The sequence below is a fragment of the Diadema setosum genome, chromosome 1 (genome assembly GCF_964275005.1).
Source record: "Diadema setosum chromosome 1, eeDiaSeto1, whole genome shotgun sequence".
Lineage (NCBI taxonomy): Eukaryota > Metazoa > Echinodermata > Echinoidea > Diadematoida > Diadematidae > Diadema > Diadema setosum.
Genome location: NC_092685.1, coordinates 12,718,070 through 12,738,277, shown reverse-complemented (window position 1 = coordinate 12,738,277; position 20,208 = coordinate 12,718,070). Strand labels below are relative to the sequence as shown.

The 20,208-nt window shown below is 39.9% G+C and overlaps 1 protein-coding gene across 1 annotated transcript in view; it reads left to right on the top strand.

Annotated features, from left to right (window-relative positions):
- The window catches only part of LOC140227033 (neuroendocrine convertase 2-like), a 60,111-nt gene extending 46,132 nt beyond the window's left edge, over nucleotides 1-13,979 (top strand). The window contains exons 5-11 of the mRNA XM_072307468.1: nucleotides 733-847; nucleotides 2,846-2,934; nucleotides 4,077-4,252; nucleotides 4,666-4,881; nucleotides 11,483-11,583; nucleotides 12,736-12,963; nucleotides 13,148-13,979. Of these exons, the coding sequence (XP_072163569.1) occupies nucleotides 733-847; nucleotides 2,846-2,934; nucleotides 4,077-4,252; nucleotides 4,666-4,881; nucleotides 11,483-11,583; nucleotides 12,736-12,963; nucleotides 13,148-13,922 (1,700 nt within the window). The 3' untranslated portion in view covers nucleotides 13,923-13,979. The remainder of the gene's footprint in view (nucleotides 1-732; nucleotides 848-2,845; nucleotides 2,935-4,076; nucleotides 4,253-4,665; nucleotides 4,882-11,482; nucleotides 11,584-12,735; nucleotides 12,964-13,147) is intronic.
- Nucleotides 13,980-20,208: the final 6,229 nt, after the last annotated feature.

The window sequence follows — 20,208 nt, the reverse complement described above, 5'->3', positions numbered from 1 at the left end:
CTTGCGGCCTAACTTTGATGGGGGGGGGGGGGGGTTGAGGACCAGGCGTTTAGAAATACGATGCCTGAAAACATTCAAACATCAATATGACCTTAAAGATCGCCTTCAGCTATCATAGGCCCTCTATGTGTCATGTATACCATGTTCGGCAACTCTGTATAGTGATTTGTTTTTCGGCCAAAATTATCATTAGACAACCATTTTAATCCCACTTTTTGCACTTTTCGCTAAGCACTAAAAATAAAAACTCTGACGACCTGTAGTATTTGCTATAATCACTATGCGACAATCATCAAAATCACATGTAAACTAACCATATCCAGCATCCAGCTGAAAAAAAGGAGTTTACAGTTCCTTGTTCTGAAATAAAAGTGTGTCAGAATGTTCATCTTTTCTCTTTCTTGTTTCTCCTTTTTTTCAAATTCAACCTCTCAGTGTTTTTTCCACGCTGTACCCAACCTTGCGGCATACTATTATGTTGATAATCACGTCTATCTGTCTGACTAGTTAGTTATCTAATTGTCGCTAAACGTATGTCTAGGGTCCTATCTCTTTTATCCGCTTTTTAATTCATACAATGGCCCGTCGTCCTTCCAAACGTTCTTGAAGTAAAGAAGAAACCACCTGTTAATTCAAAGCAATATGAATGTCTCAATATTTTTTTTCAAAGTTTACGATTCTTTTCTGGGTTTTGTTTTTCTTGCCGTTTTCTTTGTTGTTTACTGGCCATAGGTATCGACTATCTGCACCCTGACCTGGCGCCAAATTTCAATGCAAATGCGAGTTACGATTTCAGCAGCAACGACCCCCTCCCTTATCCGCGCTACACTGATGATTGGTTTAACAGGTACTGTGTGCTGGCCATCAATTACTTTCAATGAGCTGCTTCAGTTTCCATAAGAGAGAACTAGCTAATGTGTGTATACGTGTGTGTTAGGGTGTGTGTGTGTGTGTGTGTGTGTGTGTGTGTGTGTGTGTGTGTGTGTGTGTGTGTGCGTGTGTGTGTGCGTGTGTGTGTGTGTATGTTGTGAATACGGTTAGTGTTCCATTCGCGAAATTGAATAATCTGATATCTATCGTCTGCAGTCTGTTGTTAACGATGGTGATGGTGGTACCCGAGATTTAATACAAACGTGGATCATTGCAACTGATAGACAAATTGCCCTGCATCGACGTAAATAAGCACTGGACTATGATAAGTTGTTCATCAATTCGAATAATTACGCAGTACCCGCTGCACGCCATAAGGATTAGGACCAGCATTGGCTGTAGGACGGAAGCTCGTCTAGTGGATAGGACGTCTGTCCGGTGATCAGGTCTCTGCTCGAGTATATATGCCCATGATTTCTGTTGTCATGGCTACTACTAAAACACTGATTCATCCAGTGCTTATCTACGTCGATGTAGAGCAGTTTGTCAATCAGTTGCAATGAAAACAATTTTCTTCAATTCGAATAAACGTGGAGTAGCAATGACATCAGAACCATTATCTCAATCAATTCAACAACAAAACCTGATTATAGTATAATGATTTTGAGATCCCGGTCCATGAAAACATGCTTTGTATGTTGTTTATTCCGAAAAGACGAGACGCTCATTTTGAATCGTAATGCTGACCGAAAATGATTTACGAGTTGCCGTTCTCATATATAATATCGAAATTTGATTGATTTATTCATTAATATCAATGTGGACTCTGAGCCATGCTAACAAAAATTTTAGACCTTTGTATATATTGAAGAGGGGAACTAAAAAAAGCATGTTTACCTGTTTTGTGATTATTGGGACGTATTAGGTGACAGGATCCGTGATTGATCTGTGTTCCATTTTCAAATCTAGTAGCAGTTATACTAACGTGATTTGCCATTTATTACGCCTACATTCAGAGAGCCAAATAGAAAAGTTTCATGTCGTTAAGATCTCATTCGATTTGAATTGAATTGAAAAGAGGGATAGAGAAATGAGATAGAGACGACAAGAAGGGAATTAGGAAACAAACGGCTGGATTGTAATGATCTGATTAGATGGAACTCTTCCAGGAAACCAATTTTATTATTCTAAATTCCAGCCTATCTGCCCCTGTGCACTTTCAAGCACTTGCACGCACATTCACCACCATCACACATCAGAGTTTATTTTCCCCTGCCATTTTCGTAGCAGAATTTGTATTGTTACGAATTTAATACGTCCCTACCTTTTCCTCGGGCCGGCCATCTTTTCAAGCAATGCTTACAATGGCGGCCCTCTGCATTATCGCTTCTTGAATATAATATTGTTATTGTAATCCCTACCGCATAGACATGCATACTGTAATATTATATCATTAATTTCCTTTTATATCGTTGTTTATGCAAGTCAAACGACTCTGTTTCAAATATACTTTGTATGTTTCCCATGTTCATGATTATGTAATTTATGTATATATTGATTTGCAGAAAATAAAGTATCTATCAAACAAACAAACAAACCCATTATGGTCATAATATCCCATTCCTTTGCAATGGTCGATTGACGACGTTCTGGAGCAAACGTCACTAACCATTGTAGAAATGCGAAGCAGATTTCATCCTCCATTCACATTATGAAGGAGTATGTTTCTAAAATAGTGTTTGATATCTTTGTCATTGCTTTGTTTGACACTTGAACTCTTTCCTTTGTTGTTGTTGTATGCAAAATATTCGAATAGCATTTTTATCTTCAATCACAATACCCCTGGCGGCATTCTATATGCACGCACGCATCCAGCGCATAGTCTGACCTTTCGGATGAAAAGCGAATGCCGTCTGTAGGGGTGGATAAAAATACCACCTACTTCTTCATATTTTTTGACACATCTCTATTTCAGCCACGGAACACGATGTGCCGGAGAAGTGTCGGGAGTAGCAAACAATGGCGTTTGCGGAGTGGGCATCGCTTACAACTCCAAGATTGCTGGTGGGTTCGATTCACATTTTATTATTTCATTTTTTATTGGAGTACGTATACAAATGACATGCACAAAGAATGACGTTTTCGAAAATTCACAGGAAGTGCAGTGAAGAACAAATAGTTCCGGATAATATCGAACAAAACACGGGTTCTCGGGTACTAGTAACCAAGCACTGTACAGCATACGATGTAGTATTCATTTATTCATCTGTAAAATATCAGAATGCCAGCTTTCATAATGAGAAAATGCAATGACTGACTTGAAAGCGTCTCAACGTTAATGACATTATTACATGTCCGTTATTCCGAACAAGATTTTTTTTTTTTTCTCATGGATTACACTGAGCCCAGTGCTTAGCCTAATATCCTTTTCATTCGCTGTTCAGTCATTACCACATATCTACATGGATATATGGCACGCAGAACATTAACTTCAAGTTTGCTGTTGGTTTTTTGTGTGTATGTGTGTGTGTGTGTGCTTTGTGTTTTTTTTATGTAATAATAATGATAATAATAATAATGATAATAATAATAATAGTAATGATAATAAATTACACTGATTTTGTAAAGCGCTTAATACAATGTTTCTAAGCGCATAAGGAAAAGACGAAATGAAAATAAATAACGAGAAGTAACAAACAAGTCAAAATACAAGTAAGAATGATTTGAAATACATCAGTGTGTACCAGTAAATACATTTAACAAGTAAGTAAATGCAACAACTTTACTATTTTGGACAATAAATTTTGCTCCAATCTGTACATGTATAATCTTGTATGCATCATCAATACAACAACGGGGCTGTACAGATCACGACCTATACAGACGGATTGGTAAGGTATTTCGAAGTCAGCATCATTACTTATCATTCGTTTCAAAAGCTTTTCGTATAGAAAGTGATGATTTAGCTAACGATCGACGGAGCACCGTATGATTTAAAATGTTTTTGTTGAACGAATATCAAACTTGTCATCGATGTACTGCTGAATATTCTTTTGTATTGATATGATCCTCAGTGCATTGTTTGTTATTTTCCAATTACTTTTTAATTCAGTTGTACTTTGAATCAGAGCAAAACCCTGGCTTCGACAGTGTATTTGTTTCTGTAAATCTGTTTACATGATTTTCGTCATTCTCTTTCCCACAAGGTATTCGGATGTTGGATCAGCCGTACATGACGGATATAATCGAAGCTAGCTCTATGAGTCATCTACCCCAGGAAGTGGATATCTACAGCGCCAGTTGGGGTCCCCAGGACAACGGACGCACGGTTGACGGGCCCCGAGACTTTACTCTAGACGCCATTGCCAACGGCGTGAACAACGTGAGTGTTGTTGAAATTTGCTGTTTTGCTTTAAAATGAATATTTATCAGATTTGTTTTTTGTCATCCCCAGAATATGTCTCTCCGAATTCCACGCTTTAATCTCTCCGCTTATTCCGGCATTGACACTCGACTTTACGAAAACAGTTCCTCTTTTTTTTTTTCAGTTGAGCTGTTTGGAGCAGGCCTACTTGATTAGGAGAGGAAGTGAACAATAAGAATAATTATATAAATTGAAATTCATCTGATTTTTGTTTTATTCTACAGAGAAAAAAAAATGCAAAAGAAATCGAAATAGACAAGAGTGATAAGTAACTATTTTGCATTCAATGATGCTGATTAGTTATACAGAAATTTGAAGCCATCCTATATAAAACTCGTCATGTCGTAATTTTCTGTTTAATATGTTATCAGGGCCGAGGTGGAAAGGGTAGCATCTACGTGTGGGCTTCCGGTGATGGCGGCCCAATGGATGACTGCAATTGTGACGGGTATGCGTCCAGCATGTGGACAGTCTCCATCAACAGCGCCATAAACGACGGCAGGACTGCCCTCTACGACGAGTCCTGTTCCTCCACACTGGCTTCCACATTCAGCAATGGTCGTAACCAGCACCCCGAAGCTGGAGTGGTAAGCTGCTTTCGCCTGTTAAAACCTATTCGATAATTTAGCTCTAAACACTAAACGGCCACAGAAGGAATGACCTTTTTTTTTTTGGGGGGGGGGGGGGGTTTATCTGCAAAATACTCTTCATTTTCACCAACCATCACGAAACCTCTTCTCATCTTACTCACAAATAAACAATTCAATTCAATTCAATAGTTTATTTATTTCCATCATCAAAAAGAAAAGAAAAGAAAAACTTGACATAATCCAAAGTGATACAGTTTTTTTTTTTCATTTCTCTTACACTCGTCTGATAAAGGATTTTTTTAAATACAATATAAAGTATTTATATTATACGCGAATGATGTCGTATAAAAGAAACTATGCACTTTGCCATGGCAACAAAAATAGTATATAATCACAATGATGGAAAACAGTGTTCCACTAAAAAAGCCAAGCTTGTAAGACGTGGAACACTGGAACAAAACAACAACAGCACCAATTTGTTATACCAATAAAACATAATATCATTTAAAATTCTTCTATATACTATTGTACAGTTACTCATTGATGATGCTGATACTATGAACAATGCTTACTAGGATTTTAGAATGCAAACGTATAAACTATATAACATATCACATTTGTGGCACAGTCACTGTGGGGCAAGGTATGCCAGGAAAATTGAACGGAAAGGAAGACATGCAATCGGCCACAAAAAAAAAAACAACAACAACAAACAAACATAACGACAACAACAACAACAACAATAACACAAAACACAGAAATAACAGAATTTGAGGAAATGCACTCAGACAGATACTGGACAACGAAGAACGAGGAAAAAGGAGCAGGGAAGAATACAGAAGGAAAAGGAGAGGAAAAGGAGAGGGATGGAAAAGGTCTGTGGACACACTACAAACACCAAATACAATTGTGGGGGGGGGGGGGGTCGTCCTTGTTCATGTAAAACTTCATACAGGCCCTGTCACACCTTTCCGGGTAAGCTACGCGGGCTTGTTGCGAGTAGGGATTTTCCAGCACGCAGGAGAATTTTCTGCGGGCGGACAAGGATGTTGGCGAGTTCCGTAGTTGCGCCTTACTGCTAGACGCGTACTATTTACCTGCTACTTGCGTGTATTCCGTGTGGCCTGCGTGAGAGCTTTGGAACCGATCCATTTCCAGCTACGAGTGACATACGGGGACTGCGAAGTGTCTGCGTTACAACTGCGAATAACCTGCTTGGGAATTGCCTGCGAGGTGCTGCTGCTAAGGGCCTCCTACTGGTGTTCTGCGTGTACCAATGCCGGCAAATCCCCGCGACTCACCCGAAACGAGTTTTTAGCATGCTCAAGGCTTTGTCACACCGTGTCTTGGGAAGCCTTGCTGGTTGATTCGCGGGGGAAAAAAAATGCTACCCGGACCTCCTAGCAGTTAGTCCGCACCTGACAGTACCTAGCGCGTATCTCGCCCGTAGTTGCCCGGAGGTGCGCACGCAAGACCGATTTACCCACAGCCAAGTTTTGAGCATGACCAAAACTTTTCCCGGGGGAGTCGCGGGGATTGCCCGCAGAGGTCCACGTAGAACGCCAGTAAGAGGTCCTTAGCGGCAGCACCTCGCAGGCAACTCCCACGCAGGTACTTCGCAGTCCCCGTATGCGTCATTCAGAGGGATTCCTTCACCGAGTTATCAGCCCTCACTCGCCACCCACGCGCCTGACACGCACGTCACATGAAAGTTAAGGCCGTGTCACACCTTCTCGGGCAAGCTACGCGGGCTTGTGGCGAGGAGGTATTTTCCAGTACGTAGCAGATTTTCCGCGGGCGAACAAGAATGTTTGCAAGTTTCGCACTTGTTTTTTACCTACTAGACGCGTGCTATACTTAGCTTCTACATGCATGCATTCCGTGTGACCTGCGTGAGAGCTTTGAAACCGATCCGTTTTCTGTTACGAGCGACTTATGGGTACTGAGAAATACCTATGTTGGAGTTGCCTGCGAGGTGCTGCCGGTCAGGGTCTCCTACTGGTGTTCTGCGTGTACCTCTGCGAGCGAACCCCCACGACTCACTCGGAACAAGTTTTGAGCATGCTCAAGGCCTTGTCATACCGTATCTGGGGAAGTTTTGCGGCTTGACTTGCGGGGAAACAAATTTGCTACCCGGAGCTCTCCGCAGTTGGTCCGCACCTGACAGTACCTAGCGCGTACCTCGCCTGTAGTTGCCCGGAGGTGCGCACGCAAGTCCGATTTAACCACAGCCAAGTTTTGAGCATGACCAAAACTTTTTCCGGGTGAGTCGCGGGCCGCCCGGAGAGGTCCACACAGAACGCCAGTAGGAGGCCCTTAGGGTGGGATTTCACGGAGCACGCGAACGATTTGCGAATGACGCGAATGGCAAAATCCAGCATTCGCGTTTTAGTCTGCAAAAGATCGCCAAACAGACGTGAGGGTTCGGAAGTGTCGTCAATTGTTCGCGAATGTCGTTTTTACTTCGGCGAGAATTTCAAAAAAGTTTGAAATTTTTTGCGAACCTTTTCCGCACACTTAGTCGGGATTTGCTCGTGAATTGTTCTCGAAAGTGTCTTTAAAGCTTCGTCATAGGCGCAAGACCTTCGCAAGGCACGCGCGATATTCGCAAAATGTTCGTGAAACCCCAAACAGACTCCGAAACTGTGGAGAATGTCTCGCGTATGTTACGCGAAATCTGCGAAGTTTTTCCGATCATTTTACGACGTAATCGCAAACTGTTCGCGTACCTTTTGAGACATTCTCGCGAACGTTTACCGCACGTTTGGGGGATGTATGACTTATACGTTATCTACAGATAAAAATCGTATAATACATCTAAACATCAAAGATTTATTAACAACTATAGTAACAAAAGAAATTAAAAACTAGCAAAGAGAAAGAAATGTTTGATATAATGTACAAAAAAAAATCGCAGAATACACTTAAAATTAGTCTCAAGTATGTAAAATTTCATTTGAACTATAGAGATTATGTGTGGGAGGAACTGCTAAAAAATCAAATGCTTTACTAGTGGAGATAGGTCCTATAGGAAAAAATGTAGGCAAGCACACGATAGAGAAATGAGAGAAAAAGAAAGGAGAAACAGAGCAAAGAAAAAAAAATGAACTGAAGACAGCTTCCACCTCTCCTTGGGTACATTTTCTCCCATGATTATTGAAAATTTTTCGTTGTTCGCATTTCCGTCGCGTGTTCTTCGTGTACGTAACATGCTGTACTTTAGCAATGATACACACGACATTCGCACATACGTCGTGGGAACTTCGCACAAATTGCGCAAGAATAGTTTTCGGCTTCATTGCCGGAACACATTCGGAGAAAAACTTTTCCGAATGTTGGATTTTGTCATTCGCGTCCTTCGCAAATCGTTCGCGTGCTCCGTGAAATCCCACCCTTAGCGGCAGCACTTCGCAGGCAACTCCGACACAGGTACTTCGCAGTCCCCGTATGCAGCCAAGATAATGACATTCCGTGGGACTTTTGCCATTCCTTCAGAGGAATTCCTTCACCGAGTTGTCAGCCCCCACGTGACTGGTACCAGTGGCGTATCTAGGGAAAACGGCGCCCGGGGCAAGCACGAAAATTGCGTCCCTAATTTCTGAAAAAGTGTTCAACCCCAACACCATCCCGGTAGGGACTTTAAACAAAGTTTACATGATGCTTTTTCAAGCACTTAAAAGGGATCTTTTGAGGGTGATTTAAATGTAATGAATTTTGATAGATTTTGGCGAGCGAGCGCAGCGAAGCGAGCCGAAAATTTTTGTATTTCAGCTTACAAAACATGGAATTCTTGTCATTTTTTGCTTACCAAATCTTACAATTCTAATCAAGATAATACCGGTATAGTGATGGCCTTATAGATAACAATTTATACAAAAAAACTGAGGACTTTAAAAAATACTCTAAATTAGTGAGCTGAAATTTGTATATGTCCTCGTCATCATCACGTATTGTTCTTATTTTTTTTTAATATAAATTTTGGCGAGCGAGCGCAGCGAGCGAGCCGAAAATTTTTGTATTTCAGCTTACAAAACATGGAATTCTTGTCATTTTTTGCTTATTAAATCTCACAATTTTAGTGACGACCTTATAGATAACGATTTATACCAACAAACTGAGGACTTGAAAAAATACTCTAAATTAGTACGAGCGAGTGAGCCGAAATTTGTTTATTTCTGCGTCATCATTACGTTTTTTTCTTATCTTTTTTAATTTTTTTTTGCGCCCCCCTCCGCCGTATGTTCGAAACCGTTGCCGTCCTCTTTTGATCCAATCGGCGATCGCTTCAGAACGAATGAAATTGCAGTCGCTGCTCCGTGTAACATTTTTCCTGCTAAATATAAAACGACATGAGTGAACACAATAGACATTATCATTTTGTCCGCGTCATCGTCACGTTTTGTTCTTATCTTCTTCTCTTTTTTGTATACAAATTTTGGCGAGCGAGCGCAGCGAGCGAGCCGAAAATTTTTGTATTTCAGCTTACAAATCATGAAACTCTTGTCATTTTTTGCTTATTAAATCTTACAATTCTAATCAAGATATAGTGACAGCCTTATAGATAACGATTTATACCAACAAACTGAGGACTTGAAAAAATACTCTAAATTAGTACGATCTTGTTTGATTCGGGGTTTTTTGCGCCCCCCCCCCCCCGTATGTTCGAAACCGTTGGCGCCTTCTTTTGATCCAATTGGCGATCGCTTCAGAACGAAAAAAATTGCAGCCGCTGCTCCGTGAAACATTTTGCCTGCTAAATATAAAATGACATGTGTGAACACAATAGACACTGTCATTTTGTCATAATCACGTTTTGTTCTTACCTTTTGGTCTTACCTTCTCTTTTATATAAATTTTGGCGAGCGAGCGCAGCGAGCGAGCCGAAAATTTTTGTATTTCAGCTCACAGAACATGGAATTTTTGTGTGAACACAATAAACATTGTCATTTTGTCCGCGTCATCATGTTTTGTTTTTATCTTGTTTGATTTGGTTTTCTGCCCCCCCCCCACCACTCTCCCTCCCCCCTTCCAGGCGAGTTTTTTTTTTTTTCCTTCTTCTTCTCCTTTTCTTTTTTTCTTCTTCTTCTTCGCTTTTTTCCCCCTTTTTTTCTTCTTCTTTTTTTCTTTTTTTTTCTTTTTTTTTTTTTGCGCCCCCAAGGAGTGGCGCCCGGGGCACGTGCCCCCTTGCCCCCCCCCCCCCTAGATACGCCACTGACTGGTACACAGGTCGCACAGTATACCCGCAAGTAGAATTTAAGTAGAACGCTTCCAGCAAGTAAGACACATGCACTGACTCGCCCAAATCCTTGTCCACCCTCAGAAATTGTCCGGTATGCTGGAAAATCCCTACACGCAACAATCCCGCGTAGCTTGCCCGGAAAGGTGTGACAGGGCCTAGACATGGTTGCGGGTAAAAAGAATTGCGTGCCAACCTCCGGGCGACTACGGGTGAGATACGTGCTAGGTACTGTCATGTGCGGTTCATGTACGGGGACCTCCGGGTAGTAAAAATTGTTCTTTGCAAGTCGCACGCAAGGCTTGCCCGGAAAGGTGTGACACGGCCTTTAGACACATGCGAAACTTGCCCAAATCCTTGTATGCCTGCAAAAATTGTCCTGCGTGCTGGAAAATCCCCGCACGCAACAAGCCTGCCTAGCTTGCCCGGTAAGGTGTGACAGGTCCTAAACTTGGCTGCGGGTGAATGGGACTTGCGTGAGCAACTCTGGGTAACTACGGGTGAGATACGTGATAGTAACTGTCATGTGCGGGTCACTTGCAGGGACCTCCGGGTGGTAAAAGTTGTTTTTCGCAAGTCGCATGCAAGACTTGCCCGGAAAGGTGTGACACGGCCTTTACCTTTTTGATTTACATTGGCAGTTGTCTATATCTTCGCATTTTTGTTTGTCTGTTTGACTGCTTGTTTGTTCTTATATTCCATATTGCATGAAGCTGTGTTGTGACGCATCATAATCCTATTTTTTTTTTCTGTTTCCATTTCACCATGAGTATCTCCTTAGGTAGAGCGAGCGCTTTGTAAGAATCAATTATTATTATTGATATTATTATGATGATCATGATCATGATCATGATTATTATTATAATCATGATCATGATCATGATCATGATCATGATTATTGTTATAATCATTATTATCATTCTTGATATGATGATGATGATGATGATTATTATTATTACTACTATTACTACTATTATTTGTACCAATATTGGTATTAGCTTTAATATTATCGTCATCATCATCGTCGTCATCATCATCATTATTATTATCATCATTAGAAATTAAGCTGTGGCAGTGCAAGTTTGCTTGAAGAACACAAAAAGGAACAAAAAGAATCATTGCAAATCGCAGATTCGAACGAGGACCATGATCTAGGCGAGATCACATTCCATCTTGGACTGCACGTCAATGACACTTACGCATCAACTTCGAATTTAAACTTTGCAATGCTTTAATATGTATTTCAGTCTGATCCATTATGATTGTTGGTACATTTATCTTCTTATTTTTTTTTTTTTACAAGGCATTTGTCACGTTTCATAATCATTCCTTTTTTTTCTCTCCCTCTCTAATTTTGAAAAGGCCACCACTGATCTCTATGGGAACTGCACCCTTCAGCACTCTGGAACGTCCGCCGCTGCCCCTGAAGCCGCCGGAGTGTTTGCCTTGGCTCTGGAGGCCAAGTAAGTCACACCTTTCGAAGAGATAATTGTCATAGATACAGAGGCACGATCGTTATCTGTTTGGTTCTCTCGACAGATGCGTCTTTGCGTCACAAGATTCAAGATCACTGATCTTCATTACTTGGCTTTAGTTATCATTATACAGCACTATTGCTTAAATTCTGCGAACAAATCTACTGGAACTTACCAGCGTTGACAAGGTCGCACATAACTGCAGGCCTAAGTTTAAATGCTTGACGGATTAAATCCCCCCCCCCCCCCCGAATTAAAAAAATAAATAAAAAAAATCTTATTACGAGCTAAAGATGGCATCAGTAGCGTTGCCAGCTAATATGTTTTATGATATTCATTTTTCTCACTTTGCAATAAACTGTTTGCTTTTGTTATTGCAGTTATGATTTTGATCTGCAGAGGTTGACAGCCCTGCAATAAATGCCTGAACCGGAAAAAAAAAATATTCTCAGACCACAATGTGGAGGAAATTACAACAAGGTGTTAATTTGAAACCGTGATGAATCTGGAATGATGTTGATTGATGTCTTAGAACGTTGATTGAAATCCAGTGCTGTCATGCATACACGTAGTGTTGTGTGCATTTGGTGGTGTGTGTGTTGACGTGTACTACTAGCAGTCAAGCAGGTATGTAAGCTTCCAAAATTAATACTTAAACACGCGTCTTAGTTGTTGATGTTCTAAAAAGGAACACGTATAGCACACGTACTTACGCACGCTAACATACAAACATAACGGAAATATTTGTCAAAATCTCGTAACTCGAGTTGTATGAGTTGTCCTCATAATAGATTCGTTTTTGTCATTTTGTTGTTTATTATTATTCCAGCTAGAATTACCTTAATATCAGCGATGCAAAAAGAGAGAGCGCTTTTCAGGAAAGGGAACTTTCTAAACAAAGGAAATTTCATTGCACACAGGAATTCATGTACTAAAAGTATCATATAACAATAAACCTTATCTGAGCAGTCTACATATCGGGTTACAGTCAGCCTCAAAATGCCGAATCATTTTCCGTTTATGAATGATGTCCATCTGTTCATGAGACAGGTACATTCTAGCCAAGTGAAAATTCTATTCTTTTCCACTATCGTTTTATACGTTTCGCACTTACGTTCCGACCTCTTAACTTCCATGCAGTCCTGAGCTAACATGGCGTGATATCCAACACCTTACCGTCCTCACCTCCCACAAAAACCAACTGTACGACGAGAACTATAAATGGCAGTGCAACGGCGTCGGTCTCGAGTTCAACCACCTCTTCGGGTTCGGCGTCCTCGATGCCGGCGCTATGGTTAAGCTGGCGGAGAAGTGGGAGACCGTTCCGGAGAGGTTTCACTGTACAGGAGCCCACTGGAATGGCTCGAGGTAACGAGATTTGGTTCCGTTTAGCATGTTTAGTTTTACTTTTTGCATTTTAGGAATTGTTGACTCCGTAACATCAATGGCCATGGTCAGCATCAAACATGCATTACCTTTTTACTGAACTTGTTTTTTCTCCGATTTCATTTACTCGATGCAAGTTCTCAACTGTCCTTTCTTTTCTCCGCAGCACCGTGAGAGCCGGTGACAAGCTAGTGCTGAAGCTTAACACTGACGCTTGTGACGGCCAGAAGGGCTTCGTTCGTTACCTGGAGCACACTCAGGCCATTATCACCCTGAACAGCTCCCGGCGAGGAGACGTCACCCTCAACCTCACCTCCCCGATGGGCACCCGCAGCATTCTCCTTAGCACGCGGCCAGAAGACGACGACGACAAGGATGGCTTCCAGCACTGGCCTTTCATGACCACCCACACCTGGGGAGAGGACCCGCGGGGAGAATGGATTCTGGAGGTGGCCATGGTGCCCGGGTCCCCACATGCCGCTACCCTCACAGAATGGTCTCTGGTCCTCCACGGCACCCAGACCGCGCCCTATATCGAAGAGGCCAACGCTCGCTCTAAGTGCAAGGCCAAGATAGAGCAGCTGGCGAAGCAAGCCGAGGAGGCCGAACGCAACCAGACCATCCTCGACCGCCAGGAAGAAGAGGAGTTCGAAGCCGTAGAGCAGGCGTTGGAGAACGAAGAGCTGGCGCAGCTCGAAAACGAGGAGGAAGAGGAGGAGCAGGCAGCTGCTGCAGTGTCCGAAGATTACCCCGACGAAGCAGAACCGTCCAGCGATCTCTACAACGGCCTCGAGAACGAGGTCTTTGGGTCGGAATCAATCTTTGCTGATTACTATAGTTCTTCTTATCCTTCATACCTCCAATCCTGGAGAAAATTCAGTAATGATGATGATTTTCTGGCTTTACTAAAGAAACTCCTCTCGAAGGAAAGCCGTGAGTGAAATTCATCTCTAATAATTAATCTCAGGATAGTGGGGGTTAGGAAACCCATGGTTAAAAAAATAATACATGAAAAATAAAATCGGAACTATGGGTGCTCGGGTGTGAAAACCTTTATTGGTCGCGTAGACAGATTGCTCAAATCCAATCGGCAACTGCAAACTAAAACTTACTATGCTGTGGACTTAAAAAGATGAGAATAAAATTAGTTTTAATGAACATTCGAACTCAGGGTAAATTATAAAACGAAAATTAAATTTCTTATGGATCATTTAAGAAAGATTTGGGTCAATCAACATGTTTTATTTACTTGATTGTTGGTATTTGTAATCCGAAATCGCTATGCTCAGAGACAGAGCGCGAGGCGAGTATAAGTTCACAAGAATAAACGTTTCTTCATCATCTTCAATGTTATACCCAGCACTCACTCAGGTGGTCATCTGTACCGCATGCGCGTTCCCGATTTTTCGGGAAAAGGGGTATATTTTAGGGGCTCAGTTCGGGGGAAAAATCCCCCAAATCGTGGAAATAGACGGTCTTTTAGTATTCTTTGAGTTTGGGTGATTCTTTTTTTTTAAATCAGGGATAGTTTTCAAATCTTTCCCCGAGCAATCCTGAAATAGCGTTCCGAACAGGGTTAGTTTAAACCCCAGGAAATTTCCGAAATAAGGGTATAGTACGGTTCTTGGTGTTTGCTCTGCATGTTTTGCTGTAGAGCATACCGGACTGGCCTTCTTTCCGCATTGGGGGGGGGGGGGGGGGGATCTTGATGGCTTCCCTTCATAAAGCCTGTGATAGGAGATCAAAATTCTAACCCTTTTCCACTCACCAAGGGTGTATCTTTAAGAATCTTGAACAAGGATATGTGTATGGTATACCGTCTGAGGGGAGGGCGGGTCTTAAACGCATCTCTCTGTAAAGACTGTTCGTGTCTTGGTATAGGGATGGACGGTTTTATCAGATTTTGAATCTTTATTTGTGTTGAAAAACGGGTGGCATGTGTACGTCATTGGGCTGACCTGATTTCACTGTACGGAAAGTTTTGACAAAATTCTGGCTAGCAAAACAGTCCTTACAGCCAACTTTCTGCATATTTTTGTAGACCCGTTTGTCGGGTACAGGTTAGTATGAATTTAAGTACTTTCCAAAGAAATAATCACTTTATAACATTTTGTTTAAACTAAGTAGGAACATCGGGGTTGTCTCAACTTCTTAAAATTTTCGTCGTCAGTGGACCATGGTACTTTTAGAACGCAGTTCATAGATAAAGGGATCGTTCACTATTATTATCAGCACCCCTGGTGATGTTTTATGTTTCACCAAGTGATTAATTGTCACACAATTTTCATTTTCGTTTTTACCCTTTCTTCGAGTTTCAATGAGATCTGCGTTATTTTTTTTTCCTTTTCTGTCATTTAGAGAGAGGAAAAACAAAGCTGGCCACCTCTTCTACACCAGATTCATTTTGTTTCTTTTGTTGTTGTTGTTGTTGTTCGTTTGTTTGTCAGTCGCCTTGACACGGCGTCTGAAAATGTCAATAATAATTATAAAACATTGTGTGCATGAATAAAAAAAGACTCCGCGAGAGGGAAATTTTTTCATAAATCCTTATTTTATTATTATTTTTTTTTTTACAGGAGGATTTGAGGATTGAATCTTTTCTTTTATTACTTTTTTGTATTTGATTGACTGCAGGACTTTGGTAGTTATTTCACGCAAAACAACGTGTCTTTACTGCATTAAAACTAAACTGAATAGTCGCTAATCATGAAGTTTTACATTCTGTCGAATTTGTCACCATCTTTTTAGTAATGCAATAACAAGGTTGATAATGTCCCGCGCATTTGAATCTAGAAAGTGTCTGTGTTTGTACGTAGCCCTATTACTGTAATTAAATGTGTGTGTCATCTTACAATTCTCTTATTTCACGGCAGAATAAATTCACGCATGTCGCCGCTGTAATCTTCTTTCGTTAGATGCAGACACCTCACTTACTGCCCTCTTGCATTTATTCCCTGATACACGAAATTATGTTGTTCTGTACAAAACGTCTTCAAATTCTTTGGTTTTTGCAGATTTAATGTTTATGTATGTACATGTACATGCATATAAATACAAATAATATTATACTCTGCTTTGTATACACATACTAAAACATATTTAAGTCTGCAAGACATTTTACGTGGACGTTATCATACAACTAGTATGATTTGAAAGAGAATGTATTAATTCCAGCAACTGTTTGTACAACCCAAAGACTTCAGTAAAGTTCAAAATTAATGAGTGCATGATCATATATATTATATATATATATATATATATATATATATATATATATATATGTATATATATATATATATATATATATATGTATATATATATATATATATATATATATATATAGGGCTCACACAATCAAAAGCTTTGTATGGAAATGTGAAAATTCTTAAAATTTGTTTGCACTCAAAAGAAATGGAGGATTATTTGTAATGATATAATTATGCCTAATCCTTTCTAGAAGGAAAAAAAAGCATAATCTTAAGGATGCATATTGTGTTTTTTTTTTGTTGTTGCTGTTGTTGTGCAATCTCAGTTCTCTGTTATCGTGTTCAATTTGAAGGCTTGATTCTTAACATTCTAGTGGATATTCGATTGAGCTAGGTTCATCGCACAATGTTCACCCGTAGGTGTGACACATCAAACATCTACTTTCACTTTGTTTCGCATCATTATCAAAATGAAACTGTCATGATGTATTATACAGTTCTAGAATATTATTGGTATGTACATAATAACAGATAGAGAGTTTTATTGTAACTAACAGCTTATCTATGAATATTAGCTGTGTGATCACAGTTTTCCATGTACTTAATAAGACTGCATCATAGTATTGTTTGAAGCAAGGTATTGCTCATAGTTCGTGGATAAACCATGCGTGTACATAGGCCAAATAAAAAAAAAAAGAGAAAGATATATCTATTCTTTACATGGTCACCTCAAATTCCGTTTAAATAAAGAGATTTAACTACATTTCACCAATTTTAAAATGGCAAGATCCACTTATACTACGCTGTATTTCGTTATCATCAAGATATGTGTATACCTAGTTTGTTCTTGTAGTAACAACTATTGCATGTGCCCTTTAATGTACTTCGGTGTCTGATCTCACTCATGGACTTTTATGTTCTGCGGGACAATTTCAAATTCGAATTGATCGAAACTGTCATATTTTAAGAGCAATATACTGCAAATGAAAAAAAGGATGATTACAATTACGATTCTGAGTGAACTTAACGAGTATTTGCAGAACAAATGCAACAGTGTAAACAATTAAGAAAAGTTTATTTAAAGTTATGGATATTCCTTGTATTGTCCATAAGGATTATTTTTGTCAAAACCCTTTTAACAATGTCCACCTATTATAGTTAAATTAGTATAATAAAAGTGCAATTAATGTACACGTCCCCCACTAAAGACTATTACGTCACCCGTTTCACTATTTTTTTTTTTTTTTTTGGGAAGAACGAGTGCATCGACGTGACGAGCTATTTTGTTTGTTTGATTTATTTTTCTTCCAACAAAATTTCATACATAAATCAAGATTCTTTTCAGTAATATCACATAAATATCAGTAAGCAGATTACAATGTACATGATTCAAAGAAGGAAAACTAATGTGTAGATAAATTCCATTAACAAAATATAACTCGTATTACCAAATTTCCAAATAATTACCTGAGAAATTATGCGGAAGAAGGACTGCCACTATAAGCAAAAGTTTGAACACGTGTCAGCCCAGGGACCTATCTACATAATACACATATATTGTTATGTTATATTGAAATACTAATTGGTAAGCTATTAGCTTACCAATTAATGTACACGTCCCCCATTGGTAAGATATTAGCTTACCAATTAATGCTTGCATGAATTAATCTTGTTTTTAAAAATAAAATACGTGCATTCACATCAACCTTTCATGTATTAACACACTGACACGCACTTTTTGTTTTGTATACTTATACTCCAATTCGTTCAATGATCTAGAAGTCGTATTACTGATGGAGCCACAATACACACAAACCAAATGAATGATAGCATTTAGTTTTCCACTCATCATTGTTGGTTTTTATGTAAAATTCTTTCACATACATAATATACAAAGAAAGACTTATAGAAAGACCCACAACAATACTCGACCGACTTGATCAAACTCATTTACTTTACGCTGCTTGGTCACGCAACATGCATACATGCATAGAGTCACACATGGACATGCAATATAACTCTTCTTGAGTCAATTGTTGATGAAACGATGTCTGTTTATCAGACAAGGCACTCAATCCCAGTCTGTATGCCTATTAACGCTCTGCTTTATAGCATTGAACACTTTTTTTCTCAAAGTATATTATATACATGTATATATCATAAATGCATATAGTGTTTACAATGTTGTATAACAAAAGTGGAGGCCTATACTAAATACATACAGCTATACAGCTTGTGATACGTAGATTAATCCGCTTGCACGCCTTATACATAATACATTACAGAAAGAGGGGAACAATGGCTTGATTTAATTGATTGTTTTGATTTGATTTGATTTGATTGTTCCACATCTCAAACATTCTACAATCGATTGAACATAGAACACTAGATATAGCGTCGTATTATAATAAGTATACAAGAGAAGACAATTTTACAAACATGAAATGTGGGGGACCTACTAAAAAGCAGAGCTTGAAATGTATATGTTATGATTCAGTCACACATTGTCCATACATTTCTTCATCTAAAGTATGTTTTGTCTCATTGTAAACAAATGACGTGCATTTAGATCTCATTTGAATATGCAAAAGTTACATTGTACTTTACTTTGTTTATATGCAATTGTCATATTGTATACGTTGAGGGCGGTGAGTTGGCTCAGTCGGTAGCGCGTCTGCCTCACGATCACGCGGCCCGGGTTCGAACCCGAGTCTGGACTGAGCAATGTTGTGTGTAAACATACTGTCCCCTCTAGCAAGAGGCAAAACACTCTGTCCCTCGGATAGGACATAAAATGGAGGTCCCGTGTATGAGAGAGTCACAGCTCATGCACGTAAAAGATCCCGCTTCATTCATTCATCGCAAAGAACAGGGTGTCTAACCCGGTGAAGTGGTCCCACCCCACATCCAACTGGACCCCATGGAAGACCAGCTTAGTGTAGCTGAATATGGGCTATCCAGCCATCTTCACAGATGGAAAATGAACAACAACAACAACAACAACAACAACGTTAGTATGAAATTAAATGTATAGGTCCCTTGATAAAGATGTCGGTCTTGATAAACAAACAACCTAGTACGAAAACTGTGAAAGGAAGGATAGTGAACTAAAAAAAAAAAGGAGCAAGAGACACAAATAAAATGAATCAGAACATAACGAGATCGCCAACTATAATACGCTTACAAGATTCCTCATCACCCGGGAACTTGCGTATTTAAGCGAGATGTATAGGAGTAAAAAAAAAAAAAAAAAAAAAGATTGAGGAAAGGAGGGGTTTAATAAATGCATTTGACTTCAGTGGGGGAAAGATAATGGTTAATATTGTGAGACTCTCCGTCGCCAAAGTTTATTTTGTAATTTTCATTTGAATTGGCACTTTAATATAAAGATCACTATTGTGGCATATTACTGTAGTAACAATTGCAGCAACATTACTGGAATATAAATCGACTACACTGTGTAGGGAAAACGATCACTTTACAGATTTAGAAGTAACAGCCCTCTCAACGTTTTCCAAAGGTACCCCCCCCCCCACACACACACACACACTGCCACCATTTTAATCCTACGCCTCCTATCAAATTACATACACGGCTCAAAACCTGACAATAGTCATTTGGGTTGACAGATCGTTAATATCTTTAAAGTTTGCCTTACCTGTGACAGTAGTTCTATGATACATTATGAGCAGTTTTTTTTTTTTTTTTATATATAGACTATATTATTTTTACGGACATGTGCGGCTTTTACTGTGACTCTCATTGATACTTCTGCACAGCAAGCCTGAGTGACCCTGAATCCTCTTTTCTCCCTTTTCTATATGAAACTGCATCTCCTAACAATACCTAACTTTCTCTTATTTCAATCACTTTTTGAATGGGTTCGGATGGTCCAATACAAGGGCTTGTGCCGAAAGGGTGGGTTGGGTGGTGGCGCGTCGCGTTAATGGGAACACCACCCTTCGTCCAAAGCCCCCCCGGTTTTGCCGAAAGGGTGCGTTGGGAGCGTTGGATCGCGTCG